This window comes from Hemicordylus capensis, chromosome 1 (assembly GCF_027244095.1).
Source record: "Hemicordylus capensis ecotype Gifberg chromosome 1, rHemCap1.1.pri, whole genome shotgun sequence".
Taxonomy (NCBI): Eukaryota; Metazoa; Chordata; class Lepidosauria; order Squamata; family Cordylidae; genus Hemicordylus; species Hemicordylus capensis.
Genome location: NC_069657.1, coordinates 35,172,050 through 35,189,997, shown reverse-complemented (window position 1 = coordinate 35,189,997; position 17,948 = coordinate 35,172,050). Strand labels below are relative to the sequence as shown.

The 17,948-nt window shown below is 42.6% G+C and overlaps 1 protein-coding gene across 13 annotated transcripts in view; it reads right to left on the bottom strand.

The window, feature by feature from the left end:
* The window catches only part of LOC128334054 (cation channel sperm-associated auxiliary subunit beta-like), a 178,015-nt gene that overhangs the window by 47,696 nt on the left and 112,371 nt on the right, over positions 1-17,948 (bottom strand). For 10 of the 13 annotated variants that reach the window (XM_053270302.1, XM_053270325.1, XM_053270324.1 and 7 more), the window contains 2 exons: positions 13,782-13,978; positions 1,601-1,927 (listed from right to left, as the gene is read on the bottom strand). In XM_053270302.1, coding sequence (XP_053126277.1) covers positions 1,601-1,927; positions 13,782-13,978 — 524 coding nt within the window. The remainder of the gene's footprint in view (positions 1-1,600; positions 1,928-13,781; positions 13,979-17,948) is intronic. The other 3 variants (XM_053270343.1, XM_053270380.1, XM_053270372.1) reach the window with 2 other exon arrangements.

The following is a 17,948-nucleotide window of genomic DNA, read 5'->3' as shown; positions in this document are numbered from 1 at the left end:
TACGTATGGTGGGAGACTGGGATCATGCTGGCTCAGCTATCCCAGGTAACATAACCCACCACTGCCTGACATTTCTTAGACTTCACATGTGCATAAAGATTTATTTGCATAAGGACTTGTATGAATAGGTTATTGAATGTCATGCTATTTTGATAATTTTAATTTTGTAAACTGCTTTGGTTCTTTTCTTAGAGGTGAGGTAAAAGTATTCTTAAATATATGAAACAAGGCTTACATCTGCAGAGCCTACCATAAAAGGCCCAATCAGTGCACCAGAACATAGACGCATCCTCTGATGGCTGAGGGTACACACCATTGGGGCAGAGCAGGCCAAATCAACCCCAATCCCCACCATGACTATGGATTAAATGTATGCACGAGGCCTGTGTATATAAGGCCCAATTTATCTAAAGCTAGTAATCATTACATCTCATAGAAAGCAGTGGAACAAGCTAGTTGTGACTAATGTTCTATTGCTTTCAATGGGACTTAGGATGGACTTTAATTGAACGGCAACCATGGAATGCATAGTCCTTGCCTCATGCTGGCTTTAAAGTCTTGGAGTAAAGTAAAACCACTTTCAAAGCTCTAATGTGAATGTCCACTCCAAATGTGAAGTCTAGGACATTTGTTCAATTTCCCCTCCAAATTATTTCCTTCATTAACAGAATTGATATGCAATGCAAAAGCATGAAAGAAGTTAAAATGCACATTTAAGAGTACGTACAAAAATGCCCTACATCTGTGAGAGTTACGGCAGCATGGCTCTTAATCTTCTTAATCTTAATCTATGTTTCAACTTACTTTGCAACTATGTTTCAACTTACTTTGACTAAAGAATGGCTAATAATTATTCAAAGCAAACGTTGGGGGCGGGGCGGGGAGTCACTTTGAACAACTAGTAAAGAAGTGGTTAGATTTAGTATAGTACTATTAAGTTCTGTATCCCCTTTTCCAGTTAGGAAATGGCTCCCAAATTTCCATGGTCATAGGAAATGGACTACCCATGTAAAAGGTCAAGATTATGGCCTGGTACACAATTAACACATAAGATTGAGTCTACATATGAAGGCCAGATTTTGCTGAAAAATCTGTAAAAGTAAAATAGTTTCTCTACATGTCAAAGACTGTGGTAGACATCTTATAGAGCATTGTCAGAGTTTGTGCTGCATGGCCATCTCAGTGTTTTTTACCTTTGTCCTAGAGGACCTCAGTAGGGAGGGGAAGGGGTTACGTATCACCTCTTCCTCTGGAGGTGATTCTCCTGTCTCGCCTATGGCACTGTCCTGTCCAGTTTTAAAGAGTTCAACACAAGAGCAACAGCCTTATGAGAACTCCTGGTCTTTTCAAAATGTTGCCCAAGTCTCACAAGGTCTCCTCAGGCTGCTTTTGCAATGGCATTTATTGATCCCAACCAGCTTTTCCTACACTTCTGCCTGCTTCTGCTCCGCCCCTCAACCCGATCCAGTGGTGCCAGTTAAGAACTGGCCACTTGTGCTCCTTTCAGAGCCTGCCCACCATGCTGGTGTTACAAATCCTGACTATGGAGAGTGGGAAGCTATGTCTATGGCTTCAATATGCAGCAATCCAAAGGCCTCACCTATATTTACTGGAGTTACTCTGAACTTAAAATGCAGTTTTGATCCAAGATCCAAGTATCTAATGGCATTGAGTGTTAGTTCGTCAGGCTGTTGTATCGTATATCTACATCTGTCAACAAGAATGCTCCAATGTCTTTTATTCTGAGTGCCAAAGTCATACAAGAACCATGTCCCGCTTTCAAAGACTTTGTTTACAGGTACTATAATAGGCATAGTGGCATCTCCTAAAGCATTGAGATCATTCACAATCGCAACAATGAGGAAACTGCTAGCACCTGGAATCACCACAGTTTTCTCACGATCAGATGCTTTAAATATATTAGGCCCTGGGGAAAAAAAAATTCTTGTCAGCTAATACATGAGAATATAGAAGATGTTTACTGCTTACAGAGGACATCAGTTAAGACAGACAATTATAATTTCTATGCTTTTTAGGCACTTCAGTCCATTTGTAAGTGCTGAGTCTCCTAAGCAGAAGGTTTTTTAAATCCCAGAACTGGGTATCAATGAGTTGATTAGAGTATATCTGTGTGTATCCTCAGATCAACTTTTTGTGAACACAGTTCAAGTGATCCCACTAAGAAAGCAAAAATGTCTGTTTCTGACTATGTGAGCTGTACATTAAAGCTGTAATTTTTTTCAAATACAAAAATATGTTCATATACTTCTTTAATCACTTTTCACATTGTGAAAAAAATCTGCACAGGTCTCTGAATCAGGCAAAGCTGGTTTCAACTCACCACAGCTCTGAAATGAACTTAACTCCCCACCAGTTTTCTTAAGGTATTTTAAGGGTTTCCTCCTGTTCTGGATGGGGTTGCACCTCCTCTGAAAGAGCAGGTTCACAACTTGGGATCTAGCACTGCTCTTAGAGAATCAGGTGGAAGCAGAGCCAGAAGTGCCTTGGTACAACTCTGGCTGTTGTGCCAGCTATGCCCTTTCCTTTAGAAGGCTGGTCTAGCCTCTATCACCTATGCCTTAGTCCCATCACATTTAGATAATTGCAATGCACTCTATGGGAGGACTGCCCTTGAAAGGTATCCTGCACCATACAGATGGTGCACAATGCAGCAACCAGATGGCTAGCTGGAGCTGCCTCATAGTACATCTATCTTGAAGATACTGCACTGGCTGTCAATCAGTTTCTGGATACAATTCAAGTTGCTGGTTATCTATCTATATGATTCTCTAAGGCATACCTGTGGCTAATCCCATGCGTGGCAACTCTCACGAGAGTTCGCCAGCAGAAGCACCATGGTGATTGGGCAGTGGAGATTCCATATGCAGATAGGGAGGAGGAGCCTCTGATGTTGAAGGTCAGTTGGAATGCAACTGTTACTGGTCAGAAGATGTTCTTGATTGTAGAGGAGTAGATAGATAGATAGATAGATAGTAGGGGTCTGCGAAGACAGGAGTCATGAGGGAGAAAAGAGCCCCTTCAGGAGGAGGAGGCTGCCATTGTGTGAATTAGATGAGGAAACAAGATGAATAAGATCTGTTAACTCAGGAAGGGAGAAGGAGAGAGAGAAAGAGAGGAAGGGGGGAAAAAGAAGGAGGGGAAGAGAGAAAAAAGGAAGAGTGAGGAATGGACCCAAGCCTGTCAGTGGCCTGAGAGGTAAGAGCAGCCATGACAGTGCCTATTGGCAGCAAGGAAGGACCCAGTGCTTCTTCTGGGGACACTGCTGCTGTTTGGGGTTACTGAGGCCATTGGCGGAGGCAGGCAGGTAGGCAAGGGATAGGCCTAGGCCTGTCAGCAGCCTGACGGGAATGAACAACCATGGCTGTGGCAGCAGTGAGGAAGGGCCCAGTCAACCGGTGCTGCTGCTGCTGCTACTACTCCTATGGAGGAGGAAGAGCAGGAGTGCAGCTCAGGTGAGGGTGGAGAGATCTCTGAGGTAAAGGGGGCTGTGGCAGGGGGTGAGGGGAGCAATCAAGGACTAGCATACGGATGCTCTGTGCAGATTAAGCTAGTTACCTTTGAAGCACTAAATTACTTGGGCACTCAGTAATTACCTTAAGGACTGCCTTCTTCCAGCTGAATCAATCCACCTGACTAGCTTTGCCAAGAGGGTTCTGCTACATTTGCTAGCAATTCTAAAGATCTGTATGGCTCCCTCACACCCAATCTTTCAAAGGAAACTGAAGACTGCCCTTTTTATTCAGGCCTACTCACTGGCAAATGAGTAGTTGTTCTCCGATTCCCTTTTAGTTTGTTATAGCTGTGTTCGTTGATTTTTTTAATGCATTTAACAAAATTTTATCATCGTTTTATTAGTTTGTTGGTTTTAATTTGTTGTTCACTGCCTGGGTTCTCAGGGCATAATAATACATAATACAAATACTATATATGTACATACATACATACATGTTGATTGTCCATTAGCTAAGCAGCCATCCATTACTAAGCTATTGCAGAATCTAGTGAGAGTAACATCTCTCTATGTTGCATAATATAATATTTTGGCTTATAGTAATATAGCCCAGGAATTCTCAAGCTATGTTCTGCAAGAGAACCGCTAGTGTACTATGAGGAATAAAAGAGTATATAAAAGCCTCTTATGAGCCCAAAGTGCCCACTAGGGATTGCCTGCTGTGTCTCTGCATGATTCATTGCTTTGGTTTTGCCTCCTGCTGTATTGGATGGGATTGCGTGAGTCAATGAAAAGATGTAGAAGCATTAAGAACCTCAGAAGAAGCAATTTTTCGTATCTCTTCATGAATCGCTCTTTGGGGCTTGCCTCTTCAGTCAGAAAGCACATTCAGAAACACAGAGGGGCCAAGTTCAGATGTAACACCAAACCGGAGTTAAACAGGGCAGAGGTTGGAACTCCAGTATGTGCAAATGCATGAAACTGCTGTTTCAGGCCAAAAGCGACCTGAGGTTTGCCTCACCAAACTCCAATTTGAACCTTTGATTTGCACAAAGGCTTGCTGCCGAGACCTCTGGTTTGGCCGAAGGGTTATGTCTGAACCCAGGCGCTGCCATAACCATGGTTTTGTGCTGATTTTGAAACTGTGATAATAGAGGCAACGGTGCAGATGTGCCCGGAATCACACATGCTCCATGCCTGTGGTGCATCTCACTGGCTGCCTCTCCGAGCACCTGCCCTGCCCTTCCTATCACCTATCCTGCTATGGAGCTGCCAGGCAACAGGGGTGCTGCCATGTCCCATCACAGGCTTGTCAGCCTGTCAAGCCGCACAGCCGCACAGGGGCATTTCCTCTTCCCACTCTGTCCCTTGTTACCCCCATCTGGCAAGCAGGAGAGAAAGGGAGTGAGATGACAGGGTGGGCACTAAGTGCTTTGCTCCCCGAGAAGGAAGCAACAATGATGTATGTCCACAAGCACAAACACTCCACGTGGTTACATAAGCAGGGAACCTCCATCACAGCAGGGACATCTGGCAGGGTATGTGTGCCCAGGGTCAGGCTTAAAAGGCAGCCCCAGGCAGGGATTCTCTGGCAGCCAAGTTTTTTTTTTAAAGAAAGGTTGGCGAAGTGGGGGCAGCCCCTTCCCGGGGGTGCGGTTTAGGTTCACTCCCTAGACTCACTCATGAGCAGAGGCAATCACCTGGGTCAGCTGTGTTCCACTTGGAGTGCGGTATAAACAGCAGTGGGACCAAAGGAGCATGCTGACCCAAGCTCAAGAGAGTGCCAGGTCATGGGGACACTCCCTTACAACTCATGAGAAGGACCATCAGAGGGGAGGGGAGAGAACTGCTGAGAAAAATCTCTACTGATGCTAGATGGCAAAATATACCCTTCTCCCATGGACCACTCTCTCACAAGAGTGCCAGGTCATTGAGGCTCTATATCAAGCCAGGTTGCTCTATGGAGGAAAACCACAGGGACAGGTACCCCAATGAATACTCTCTTTGTCTTGATAACTGCTGCCAAGCTGCTGTCAAAGCATCCCCTCTGCCAGCCCATCTGCCCATGTGGTCATGTGCACCCTTGCTTAAGTCCCCAAACAGCTACCCTGCTCTCTATCAAGGTTGCTGGAAAATGGGGCTCCCCTCTCCTGTGAATCCCCACACTGGCAGATCTGCATATGGCGCAATGCAAGACCAGACTCAGGAGTTTTGAATGGGTTTAAAGATCTGTCCACACACACAGTCAGGCTCCAACACATAGAGCGTCAAAATCTCCTTTGGGTGTGTGCAAGGTTTCACATGGAAGCGGGAGGGGTTTGCAGTACCTCTATCTTTTACCACTGAGAGTTGGGGGCCCCACACAAGCAGGACCCATTTTTGAGGGAGTAGTTCCACTTGTGAGCATGTGGTCCAAAGGGAGACCTAAGGCTCACACACTTTTGGTCCTCCCCAGTAACCTGGCCCTCTCACGAGCAGCCCACCGGCAGCAAGCTGCCAGTGCAGCTGGAGTACGGTTTGGTCTGCATGGACTGCTTTGCCAGGGTGATCCCTTGACCCCACAGGATCCTTAGCCCTCCCTTGTCTACATATCACCTTCTAGGAAGTCATCATGTTTCCCTCTCTATTCCGAGTAACAGGGTAATCATGGCCCCTCACCCTGAAATCGCGCTTACACCGATGTATGTGGATACAGGGCTCTTTGGGGGGCAGCAGTGCCATCATTTTCAGAAAAGGCACTGGAATGGCATGGCATTGAAGAGATTTAAATGCCCTTTCCATGCCAAGGGTGGGCAGAGTGCTCAAAAATGCATGATTGCGCTCATCACGTCCCCTTCAAGATCATTGCCAATCCTGGCTGCTCTGCTGACATGGTGACTCTTTGCCCACAGTCTGGCCATGGAGCTTGCTGGGATAGGCCTCAGTGGCTGGGCAATCAGGAGGGGCTCCCCTCTCCTGGAACTGGAGGTTGGTGGGCTACAGTTTGACAAATGTCTGCAATGCGATTTACAGTTTAAAACTGAAGTCGCAAGTTCTCTAACCTCTGGTTTTGTGTTGCGTCTGAACTCGCCCAGAAAGTCTGTTACTTAGAAGCTGCTTCTTTGCCCAAAAGTGGTGTAGTAGCTCACATATTAACAAAACATTTGATGGGAGAAGCAGGGAGGGAGCGAGATTCAATAAAATGAATAGTAAAAGACAAAACCACAGCAGCAAGCAATAGAACAGCTGTAGGGGCAGCTTAATAACGAAATGTATCTCCCAATGCCTGCCTAAATAAAACATTCTGCCTGAAGGCAGGCAAGGAGATAGCAGGGTTTCAGAAATGTTTCTAAAGTGTGGAGAATTGAGGCAGTCAGGACATAATAATGAATGTTGTCCAACCTCTCATTAAGGAGCAGGCTAGCATTGAAGTTATGAGCAGAGGAAGGACATTCCTCTTGCCCTGCTGCTCCCTACCCACCTATTCCAGTGGTGACTAGACAGGCCCCTGCTACTCCTTTCACTTGCAATTGGAGGGAGAGCATGAGAGAGAGAAATACAAAACCTTATTGGATGCAGCAAGATATTGGAATATTAACAGAGAATCCAATTACTACCGTATTTTACGGACTATAAGACGCATTTTTTCACTCGAAAAATAGCCACCAAAATTCAGGTGCGTCTTTTACTCGCAAGCCTGCCCGAGGGGGGGGGAGTATCCCCCAGCAAACAATGCTAAACGATGCTATTAACTCTGTGCAGCCTGGGGACTGCTGCTCCAGCTCACCCTCCGCCGCTAGGCCTGTGGACTCCCCGATCGTGCAATTACATCACCACCAGCAACACCATTGTTTTCAGCTTTCTGTTTTACTTTCTGCAAGCATATTCAGCTGAAGAAAGTGTAAAGAATTAAGAAAGCCGAAGTGGTAGCCGCTCCCTCCTCTGGTATGTGCATACTGATGAGAACCGGAGCGCTGGAAAACGAAAGAGGGTGGTGTTTTTTTTTAAAATAGAGTCAGAAGCAGGTTGAAGAGAAAACAAGGAGTGGAGTACCAACAATTGAAAGAGGACTTATCTGAGGCGAGGAGAACAAACTGAAGCAAGGCTGAAAGTCCTTTCCTGGAGCTAGCAGGAGTGAAGAAAGTGAAAAGAATTAAGAAAGCAGAGCTCCCTCATCTGGTATGTGCATACTGGTGAGGAGCGGAGAGCTGGGAAACGAAAGAGGTGTTGTTGTTTTTTAATAGAGTCAGAAGCAGGTTGAAGAGAAAACAAGGAGTGGAGTAGCAGCAATTGAAAGAGGACTTATCTGAGGCAAGAAGAAAGGCTGAGAGTCCTTTCCTGGCGCTACCGGTAGCAGGACTTTTCGGTACAGTTGATAACAGTTTAATATGTTAAAACCCTGAAAAACTGGATTAAAATTAAGGTGCGTCCTATAGTCTGTAGCGTCTTATAGTCCGTAAAATACGGTAGATGTTTCGGTTTTAACATAATACTAATATTTTATGTTTTAGACACAAACATAACAATATTTATGTTTTAATATAATCCCTGCTAACCGAGCAAAGAGGCACCTTTTAAAGTGGTGATTCTCTTCTATTTAGCAGGGGGAGAGCAATTTGCCCTATCCAACCCAGCACAGCATCCCTCCAGTGGTTGTTTCTGCTGTCAACCTTATGTTTCATTCTAGATTATTTATTTATTTATTTATTTATTTATTTGCTTGCTTGCTTGCTTGCTTGCTTGTTTATTTAACATATTTTTATACTGCCCCAAACTTACGTCTCTGGCGTTGTGAGCCCTTTGGGGACAGGGGACCATCTTATTTATGTATTATTTATTTTTCTGTGTAACCCGCTTTGAGAACTTTGGCTGAAGAGCAGTATAGTAAAAATTCATAGCAGCAGTAGTAGTAATGAAAGTACGTATTTGAAAACTATCCTAGCTACATAAATAGGCTGTTCTCAAGTGCACCCTAACCTAGGCTAGGGAAGCCCAGCCTGGGTTAGGCTGTGCATGAGAACTGCCGGTAAAGGGCCCGATCCCAGTGGGGCAGTGCTGCTTAGCCCAGCTTTTCATCACAGCTCTTTGCCTTGGTTAAAAGCTTGAGTGAACCCTTAACCTGGGCTACAGGATTGAATTTGCTGGGGCTACATTCAGCCCCAGCAGGCACAGAGATGGGCTGCTAGAGCACCTGTCTTCTGGAAGAATCCCCCAATGCACTGTGAATGTTGTGTGGTGAATCATGGGATATCCGGAGGCCAGGACATGTTGTCCTAGCCTCCAGAGTGCCGTGCTGCTCCACACAGCGCAGGTCATCTGGGAGCGCATTCTGCGCACACAGCAACATTCAAGTGATCATCTGGGGGGAAGGTGAGTTGAACCAGCCTCGCTCCCTGCCCACTTGGTCATGTGAATGGCCCCCCAAAAATCTATCAATAAAATATATCAATGTATCACAACAAGGTTCATGAAAAATTAACAATAAGTCCTCATAATAGTAATCACTGAATGCCCAATTAAGAGAATTAGATCTGATTATTCATTTTCAAAGAATCAGATTGCCAATGGATGGGAGAAGTGTATACAAATATTCCAGTGTGACTGAGAGATGAAATATTCAGTCCGTCTTGTAATATTGCCGGACATTGAAGACTAACTTCAGTCTTCTTCAGTGGCAATCTTCCATATGTTAATTGGAAATATATTATTATTATTATTTACATTTATATCCTGCTCTTCCTCCAAGGAGCCGAGAGCGGTGTACTACATACTTGAGTTTCTCTTTCACAACAACCCTGTGAAGTAGGCTAGGCTGAGAGAGAAGTGACTGGCCCAGAGTCACCTAGCTAGTTTCATGGCTGAATGGGGATTTGAACTCGGGTCTCCCCGGTCCTAGTCCAGCACTCTAACCACTACACCACGCGTTGTATTATTTAGTATATTAGCTTCTATTAAGATACATAATCTTGTATAGTCTGTCTAATTTTATATTGGCTTTTAAAAACAAACAAACATACACAGGTTTGAGGAAATCCACTAGCCTACTAGTCTGTGACAAATGAAAAATGATGCATGATGAGTGAAAAATGTTCTGATGAGTAATGTACCAACATAGCTTAAGCAACCATCTGAGTAAAATATTGTGTCTGGCTAATAAACTGAGCCAACATTTCTTTATAATATGATATTCTCTCAAGTTTTTCACTGAAGAAGACTGAGGTTAGTCAAAACATGTTTGGCAATATTACAAGATGGACTGGATTTTTCATCTCTCAATCAATATGTGATACTGCAATCACAGGAATATTTGTCTATACTTCTCCCATCTATTGGCAGTAAGGTACTTTGGAAATGCATCATTTCTCTTAGTTGGACATATAGTGATCACTATTATCAATCAATCAATCAACTTTTATTACGGTCAGAGACCAGCATAAAATTATATAATTTAAAATTTGTCTGTTGAAAGTATGGGAGAATAAAGGTGACTTCAAATAAGATACATATAGAAGGGCTAAGATTAGACTAATTGTGATTTAAAAACAGATTAAGATAAAATGATTACTTACATACACATTAATAATAATAGAACTAAAACTACTAAGAATAAGAAAATAAAATGGTATATTTCTGTTATTAAAAAGTGCAAAAAAGATATAAATGATTAAAAGAGCATAATACTGTTTCTATTATAAGAAAGCATAAAATGGTAATAATAATAGCATAAGATGGTAATCATACTGGGCAAGACATTACAAGAAGCAATAATAGCAATAAAAGTTAAAATTATAAAAGACAGTAATAAAAAATGCAACAATAAAATTCAAAGTAAAAAGAGACGAGGGCAAATATGAAGTCTAGTCACCAGAAATCAAATTATGACTAAGGGGGCTTGCAGTCCGTCGGTTTCCGGTAGATGCTGATTGCCGCTGCACAAAACCTGGCAACACTGTTTAGAGTTAGAGAGTAGCAAAAAGGTATAAAATTGGCTTGGACGGCCTGGAAACTTGTTCAACAATGGGAGGATAAGCGAGGTCCGGGTGTCTTTATAGAATGAGCAGTATAAAAGGAAATGCTCAGTAGTTTCAATCTGTCCTGAGCCACAGGGGCATAATCTCTCTGAAAAAGGAATCTTTCTGTAGTGGCCTTCTAGCACTGCTGAGGGGAGGCCATGGTAGTGAGCCAAAGTAAATGCCCTTCTATGGTTTGGGGCCTCCAGTTGATTAAGATATGATGCAGGAGAAGCAGAATATCTGAGCCTGAGATCACTATTATAAGATCTTATTTTTCACGAACCTTGTGATATATTTTATTAACTTTGATTAACTATATGTTATGCAGCTAGGATAGTTTTCAAATATATAGTTTCATTACAGGTGAAACTCGGAAAATTAGAATATCGTGCAAAAGTCCATTAATTTCAGTAATGCAAATTAAAAGGTGAAACTGATATATGAGACAGATGCATTACATGCAAAGCGAGATAAGTCAAGCTTTAATTTGTTATAATTGTGATGATCATGGCGTACAGCTCATGAAAACCCCAAATCCACAATCTCAGAAAATTAGAATATTACATGGAACCAAGAAGACAAGGATTGTAGAATAGAACAATATCAGACCTCTGAAAAGTATACAGTGTACTGTGCTTGATTGGCCAGCAAACTCGCCTGACCTGACCCCATAGAGAATTGATGGGGCATTGCCAAGAGAAGGATGAGAGACATGAGACCAAACAATGCAGAATTGCTGAAGGCCGCTAATGAAGCATCCTGGTCTTCCATAATACCTCATCAGTGCCACAGGCTGATAGCATCCATGCCACACCGCATTGAGGCAGTAATTGCTGCAAAAGGGGCCCAAACCAAGTACTGAATACATATGCATGCTTATACTTTTCAGAGGTCCGATACTGTTCTATTCTTCAATCCTTGTCTTCTTGGTTCCATGTAATATTCTAATTTGATATTCTAATTTTTGATATTCTATTGATATTCTATGATATCAATTCTGAGATTGTGGATTTGGGGTTTTCATGAGCTGTACACTATGATCATCACAATTATAACAAATTAAGGCTTGACTTATCTCGCTTTGCATGTAATGCGTCTGTCTCATATATCAGTTTCACCTTTTAATTTGCATTACTGAAATTAATGGACTTTTGCACGATATTCTAATTTCCCGAGTTTCACCTGTATATTAAAACATTTAGTATTTGGATTCTCTGTTGATATTGTGAGGGAGGGCATGTCAGCCACTAAGGTCAGAAGATATGTTCCCTCCTCCAGCAAGTGAAGAAGTTGAGGCATAGGGCAACAGACTGAGGGGAGCAGGGCAAATCTACTGCCCTCAAATCTGCTACCCAAGATGACCAACTCAACTGGCTTCATGATAGGGCAGCCTTTGGGGACTGGGAAACAACAACAGAGGTGGAGGAGAAGGGGGAGCAGAGTGTATATCTGTTTCTCCCCCTCCCCTGAACTGTTGCCATTAAAGACACAGCTCAGTTTTTCTGAGGCATTTATTCATACTCTGAGGATGAAGGGAGGAGAACTGGTCTTGTGGTAGCAAGCCTGAATTGTCCCCTTTGCTAAGCAGGGTCCACCCTGGTTTGCATTTGAATACAACTGGAAGCTCACTTACCTCTCCTCTGAACCAAAATTCATTCATTCATTCATTCTCTCTCTCTCTCATATCTATATCTATATCTATATCTATATCAGCACAGCTGGGCTCTCTTTCCACACCTAAGCTAGAAAGAACAGACTGCACAACTACCTTATCAATTTGTCAATCCTTCTTAACTACACAATTTGAATGGATGTCTTTTTAAAAATTAATTGTCCCTGTGGGGGCTCAGCCCCCACTGGCCCATCTTTGGTTGGGCACTACCACCCCTCCCCCCATGTTTCAAGAGCCCCTGACTGAGAATCTGATGGATCTCACTAGAGAGGGAGTTCAACAGCAGTGGAGCCACCACTGAAAAGGCCCTTTGTCTAGCACTTGCCAAACATACAGCCAACACTGACAGGATTCTGCTTGAAAGCAGAATCTCTAAAGTCAACCAAAGGAATTGGGCAGGCTCATAAAGGTGAAGGCAGTCCTTAAGGAAATCTGATCCTAGACCATCAAGACCAGCACCTTAAATTGGGCCTGGAAATGAATGAGCAACCAGTGCTGTTGTGTCAAGGGTTCACCTGGAATGCCATTCAGGGAAAGAAGGGTATTCCATCCCAGCCTGAGTCCCCACCCCTGGTGAGAACTCTCTGGAACTATCAGAACCCGGAGCAACTGCAGCGGGACCTGTGCATCAGAAACATTGATTCCAACAAAAATGTACAATCCTCTCCCCAGTGTTGCACAGGGATGCTGGGAATGTGCATGAGGATTTCAGGAAGGTGCAAGGGGACATCTGGGAACAGTAGATCTTTCCAGTGCTTTCCTATGACACCCCTGCCTTCCCAGCGTCCCTACATGCCTCTGGCATGTAGGTAAAAAGCCCCCAGCAACTGAAAATGGCAGGTACTGTGCAGAGCTGGCCATGCTGGGAGCATCCATTTCCACACAGCATTAGGGGATGGCACATTTTTGTCAAAATGTGAAATTCCTAACCAGAAGCAGCCATGCCCTCAAATACATCCTGCAGCATGGAGGACCACTTGGTGCCCCCTGGTGCAGTTCTGGCTTCTGCCCCAGAGCCACCTCCATTGCCTCTTGAGTCCCCACAAGCAGAGGCAACACTGGGCCAGGACTGAATTCCAGCTCTTAAGGTGATGGGTCCCCTTGGGAGGAGGAGGAAACCAGCTTGGGTACCTCCTTAGGAGCAGAGATTCCTTAGGAGTCCAGGAAGGGGTGGGAGCCCCAGCAAGCCATAAACCTTCAGTTATCTCCAGTTTTTTGCTGGTTCAATAAGCTCCCTCTTAGAGATTATGCTTCCGGCCTAGCTTGCATGATCTGGATTCGGACATTGTGGCACAGAATCAAGGTAACTGATTCTGTTTGATAAGCACCAACCACCATTCCAGCCACTGCAATTTTGCAGGATTTGCAGGATCTAAGCCATCTTCAGACAGCCTCACATAGACAGCATTGAAATAGTCCAATCCAGATATAACTAAGGCACATGTGTAACTACATTACCTTTACACACTTTCCAAAAAGGCCATGTTGAATGTCAAGAGTAGCATGCCTCCAATTTTATGCCTTGCTATCCAGAGTTTGAAAAACAGTGAGATCTAACAAGGAAGGTTCAGTTATACACCAGAGTGACATGCATAAGCTTATGATTTCCATCCCCAAATGATCTTTTGCTAAATGATCTACATACCTGTAGTACTAAGCTGAAGCCTATATGCGTTAGTGCCTTGTGCACGTTCCAAAATTGTTAAAGTATTTAAGATGCAAGGGCTAATAGTGCTAGATTCAGTAGGATACCGCTCCAGAATATCTACAAGGACAGACGATAAAAATCCTGGAGGATTCCCATGTGTGAAAATTTTGGTGATCATACCTGATCCGCCTGGCCTAAATTAAAAGGAAGCATACATTTATTTAACTTCGTGACAATATCAAACTACACTTTAAATAAATTTAAGCATAGCATGGTCACATTTTACCACCTTTGTCAAACTTGACATTTACCAATCTAATATTGCACAAATTGTAAAGAATGTGATTGGTCATATATCTCATTGCACTTTCAATATATATTATTATTATTTATTTACACAGTCAGACAGGTGTTATTGACTGGTTTGTTTTATCCAGACATCGAGTCCTTCCCAAGGACCTGGGATGGCTGAATTTTATTATCAATGTTGTTGCTGTTGTTATAGATATCGCCGCAGAATATAGGCTGTTCCCAGTAAAGTTGATTTTTGTAATTGGCTGATGGTGATTTCTGTGGCCCCTGTGGTGTTGAGGTGCTCTTCCAGGTATTATTAATAATAATAATAATAATAATGATAATAATAATAATTATTATTAATTCAATTTCTATAACGCCCTTCCAAAAATGGCTCAGGGCGGTTTACACAGAGAAATAATAAATAAATAAAATGGATCCCTGTCCCCAAAGGGCTCACAATCTAAAAAGAAACATAAGTCACTGGAAGTACTGTGCTGGGGAGGGATAGGGCCAGTTACTCTCCCCCTGCTAAATAAAGAGATAAATATAGCCAGAGATACTGAATGTTTTAATTGAGTTTGCTGTTCCAAATCAACAAGCTTAACCCAAATTAATCTAGACAAGGAGAAGGAAACAAGACTACTGTGATTTTGCTGTGAACCAGGAACTAGGGGTGTGCACAGAACTGGCTGGTGCAGTTTGGTTTGAGTCCAAACTGGACCTGAACCAGACCAGGCCAATTTGGTCTGGCACCCCCTCATCCCCCCCCCCCGGTTTGGTCTGGTCCGGGGGGGTGGATTGCAAGCTTTTAAAATGTTTTTTTTATTTTTACACTTACTTCCTGGGGGGGGTCTCTGAGGTGGTTGTGGGGGGCTGCAGAGGTTCCCCCTCCTCCCACCGGCCTCCCATCCATCAAAAACCATCCCATTTGGCTGTTCTTTGGCCCGTTCATGCCTTTCTCCCGGGCGTGGTGGCCATTTTGGAGGCCGCTGCACCTGTGCTATGGGCCTCAGAGTGGCTTGGTAAGGACCTCCCCCACCGCCTTGGAGAATCCCCCCCTCCCGAGGGGGTAAGTCTTTTTAAAAAAAATTTAAAAACCTCATGAACCCCCCGGGATGGGTGGGTGGGTGGTTCAGTCCGGGGTTGGACCAAACAGCAAATAGCACCTTCAGGGAAAATTGGTATAAAATGTATTTTTGCTTGTATATTACTCCCATGATGATAGCAAAGCTGGATAGTAATTAATCTGGAGATTGTTGGAAGTGTAAGAGCCATGCAGGGACATTTTATCATATATGGTGGACATGTAGCAAAGCGCAACAATTCTGGGGAAAAATTCACCGTTAAGATGCAAGAAATTTTAAACATAAATTTCCCTTATTCTCCAGAGGGTTTTTGTTGTTGTTGTTAAATATGAATAAATCCTATATTCCTACCAAGTATACCAAGTTGTCTTTTTATATGATTACTGCAGCCAGGACCTTGTATGCTGCTAAATGGAGACAACAAATAATCCCGACTGTAGATGAGCGGTTATTAAAGCTATGGGAATATGCCTCTATGGGCTAAGGTTACTGCTTATTTATGGAATACTTCAGAGAAAACATTTATTTCTATTTAGAAACTTTTCATAATTTACAATTTAGCACAGGGTCAACACCGTCATCCACAATTTGGTTTTTATTTCTAGAATAGAAGGCCAATTAAAGTGTTATCTCTGTGTTTTTGGTTTTTTTCTTTACAATTTTTGGCAAGGATGTGTGTGTGTGTTTTTGGAAGGTGGAGAACAGAGGGCTGCTGAACCCCCGATTGATGTATGCAATTATGAGATGTCCAAGAGATGTTAACTGTAAAGTTACTTTTATTTTTCTTCTTTTTCTATGTTTCTTTCCTATTCCTGTTATCTTGTTAGAAAAATAATAATTTTTTTTTTTTAAAGAAAAGCATGGTTTTTGTTTGGACTGCATTTTTGTTTGCATTTTGGACTGTTTGTGTTTGAACCTTATGCCCAAATTGTCCAGAAGTGTTGGCATATATTGCAAGTCTTGTTGCAGCTGGATTGGTGAATGTGTTGTCAGCAACCAATTGTCCAGTTATGAGAAGAGGTGAATGCCCATAGGTAGACAACTATGACAGCCATACATTTGATGAACACCCTTGAGACGGTAGAAACGCCAAAGAGAATCACCTTGTGTTGGTATACACTGTTCTCCACAGTGAATGATAGCAATTGTCTATGAACTGGACGTACCCTTATGTGGAAGTATGCGTCTTTCAAGTCTATGGCTGCAAACCATCTGTTCCCTATCAAAAGGGTCAGTATGGCCTGTATTGATATTCTGAATTTGTCATTTGGATAAAGTCATTCAAAGCTCTTAGGTCCAGGATTGGCCGTATACGTCCATCTTTTTTTCAGTATCTCAAAGTATCTGGAATAGAATACCCCTATCTGTTGTAGCGGTGGAACTATTTCAATGGCATCCTTCTCTAAGAGTACCACTATTTCCTCTAATAAGGTTGGAATTAGTTCGGTATATTTGATACCCCGAAAAATTGGTCTTCTGTAGAATTCTCTTGCATAGCCATTCTTGACACTGGAAAGTACCCACTTGTCTGATGTTATCTGTCCCCAGATTGAATAATGTTCTGTTAGAAATGAAATCTGAGATAGGTGTATCTTCTGGAGATGAGCTGAGACATCAAAGGCTTTGTTTAGTGCTGTTGCTTTGTTTCTGGCAGAATATATTTTGCTTTGTTATGGGTACATATGTCCTATTCTGTGTTCTTTCTGATTTTCTTTACTCTCTTGTACTCTTGCCTGTATCTTCTATAGGGTTGGTTGGAAAAGTAGGGTTGTTAGTTTTATTTGAATAATTTTGATAGGTGGTTAGAACTGCAAAGGCTTTCATTGTTAGTTTTGATTTTTTTTTTTAAATCAAAAAATGTCTTATCCATTTCTTTACTAAACAGGCCCTTTCCCTCAAATGGAAGATCTATTTTAATCAATTCTTATATTGCAATGTGGAGGAGTGAAGCCAAACATGGCTGTGCAGTGCTAATGCTCCTGGCAGATTTTTGGACTTGCAGTCCATCAAATGTCTAACTCTGCTGACAAGTTGCTTTGTAATGTCTGCTGATTTGAGTTTTAACTCCTCCTTTTTATTATCACATCTAAGATAAACAGGTTGCTTATTGATAAGTAGTGATCCTTGAGTGATCTGGGGATATTCACACAACCCACCCATCCTCCCTACTACAGGTGGGACAAAAGATGGTTTACAATATAAAGCATACTTTAGTAATCTCTCAGTTACCTTTTAAAGTTTCATATAGGATGATTGCTTGACCTGCAGCAGTCATCCCAGAATAGAAATCAACAATGCCACCTCTAACAGAAGAGCATGAGTCCAGGGTGGAGCAAGAGTGTTGCACAAAACTTTGAAAGTCCTACTGATGGTGTCTCCTGCGCATGTGCATTACCCAGTTGTGTAAATACAACCAGAACAACATTATTGCATTGGAAATTTTCTCACAATTAGTTTTCATTACATTTACAGCTACCTGTAGTTATCATAAATTCAATGCTTATTTGTTTTTATACTTTAAATAAAACCTAAAAAAAAATACAGTGTACAGTAACCTTTTGTGTTTAGACTTGGATCCCATGCCCAAGATATCTCATTACAGTATGCAAATATTCCAAAATCCGGAAAAGTCCAAAATCCGGAGCACTTCTGGTCCCAAGCAGTTCGGATACAGAATACTCAACCTGTACTGGGCAGATTGTGTGCCTGGTCTGCAAACATTGGTCAGGTACTTCATGGGTGTTTCCCCTTAAAATGGAATTTTAAAACTGAAGTGACTGCT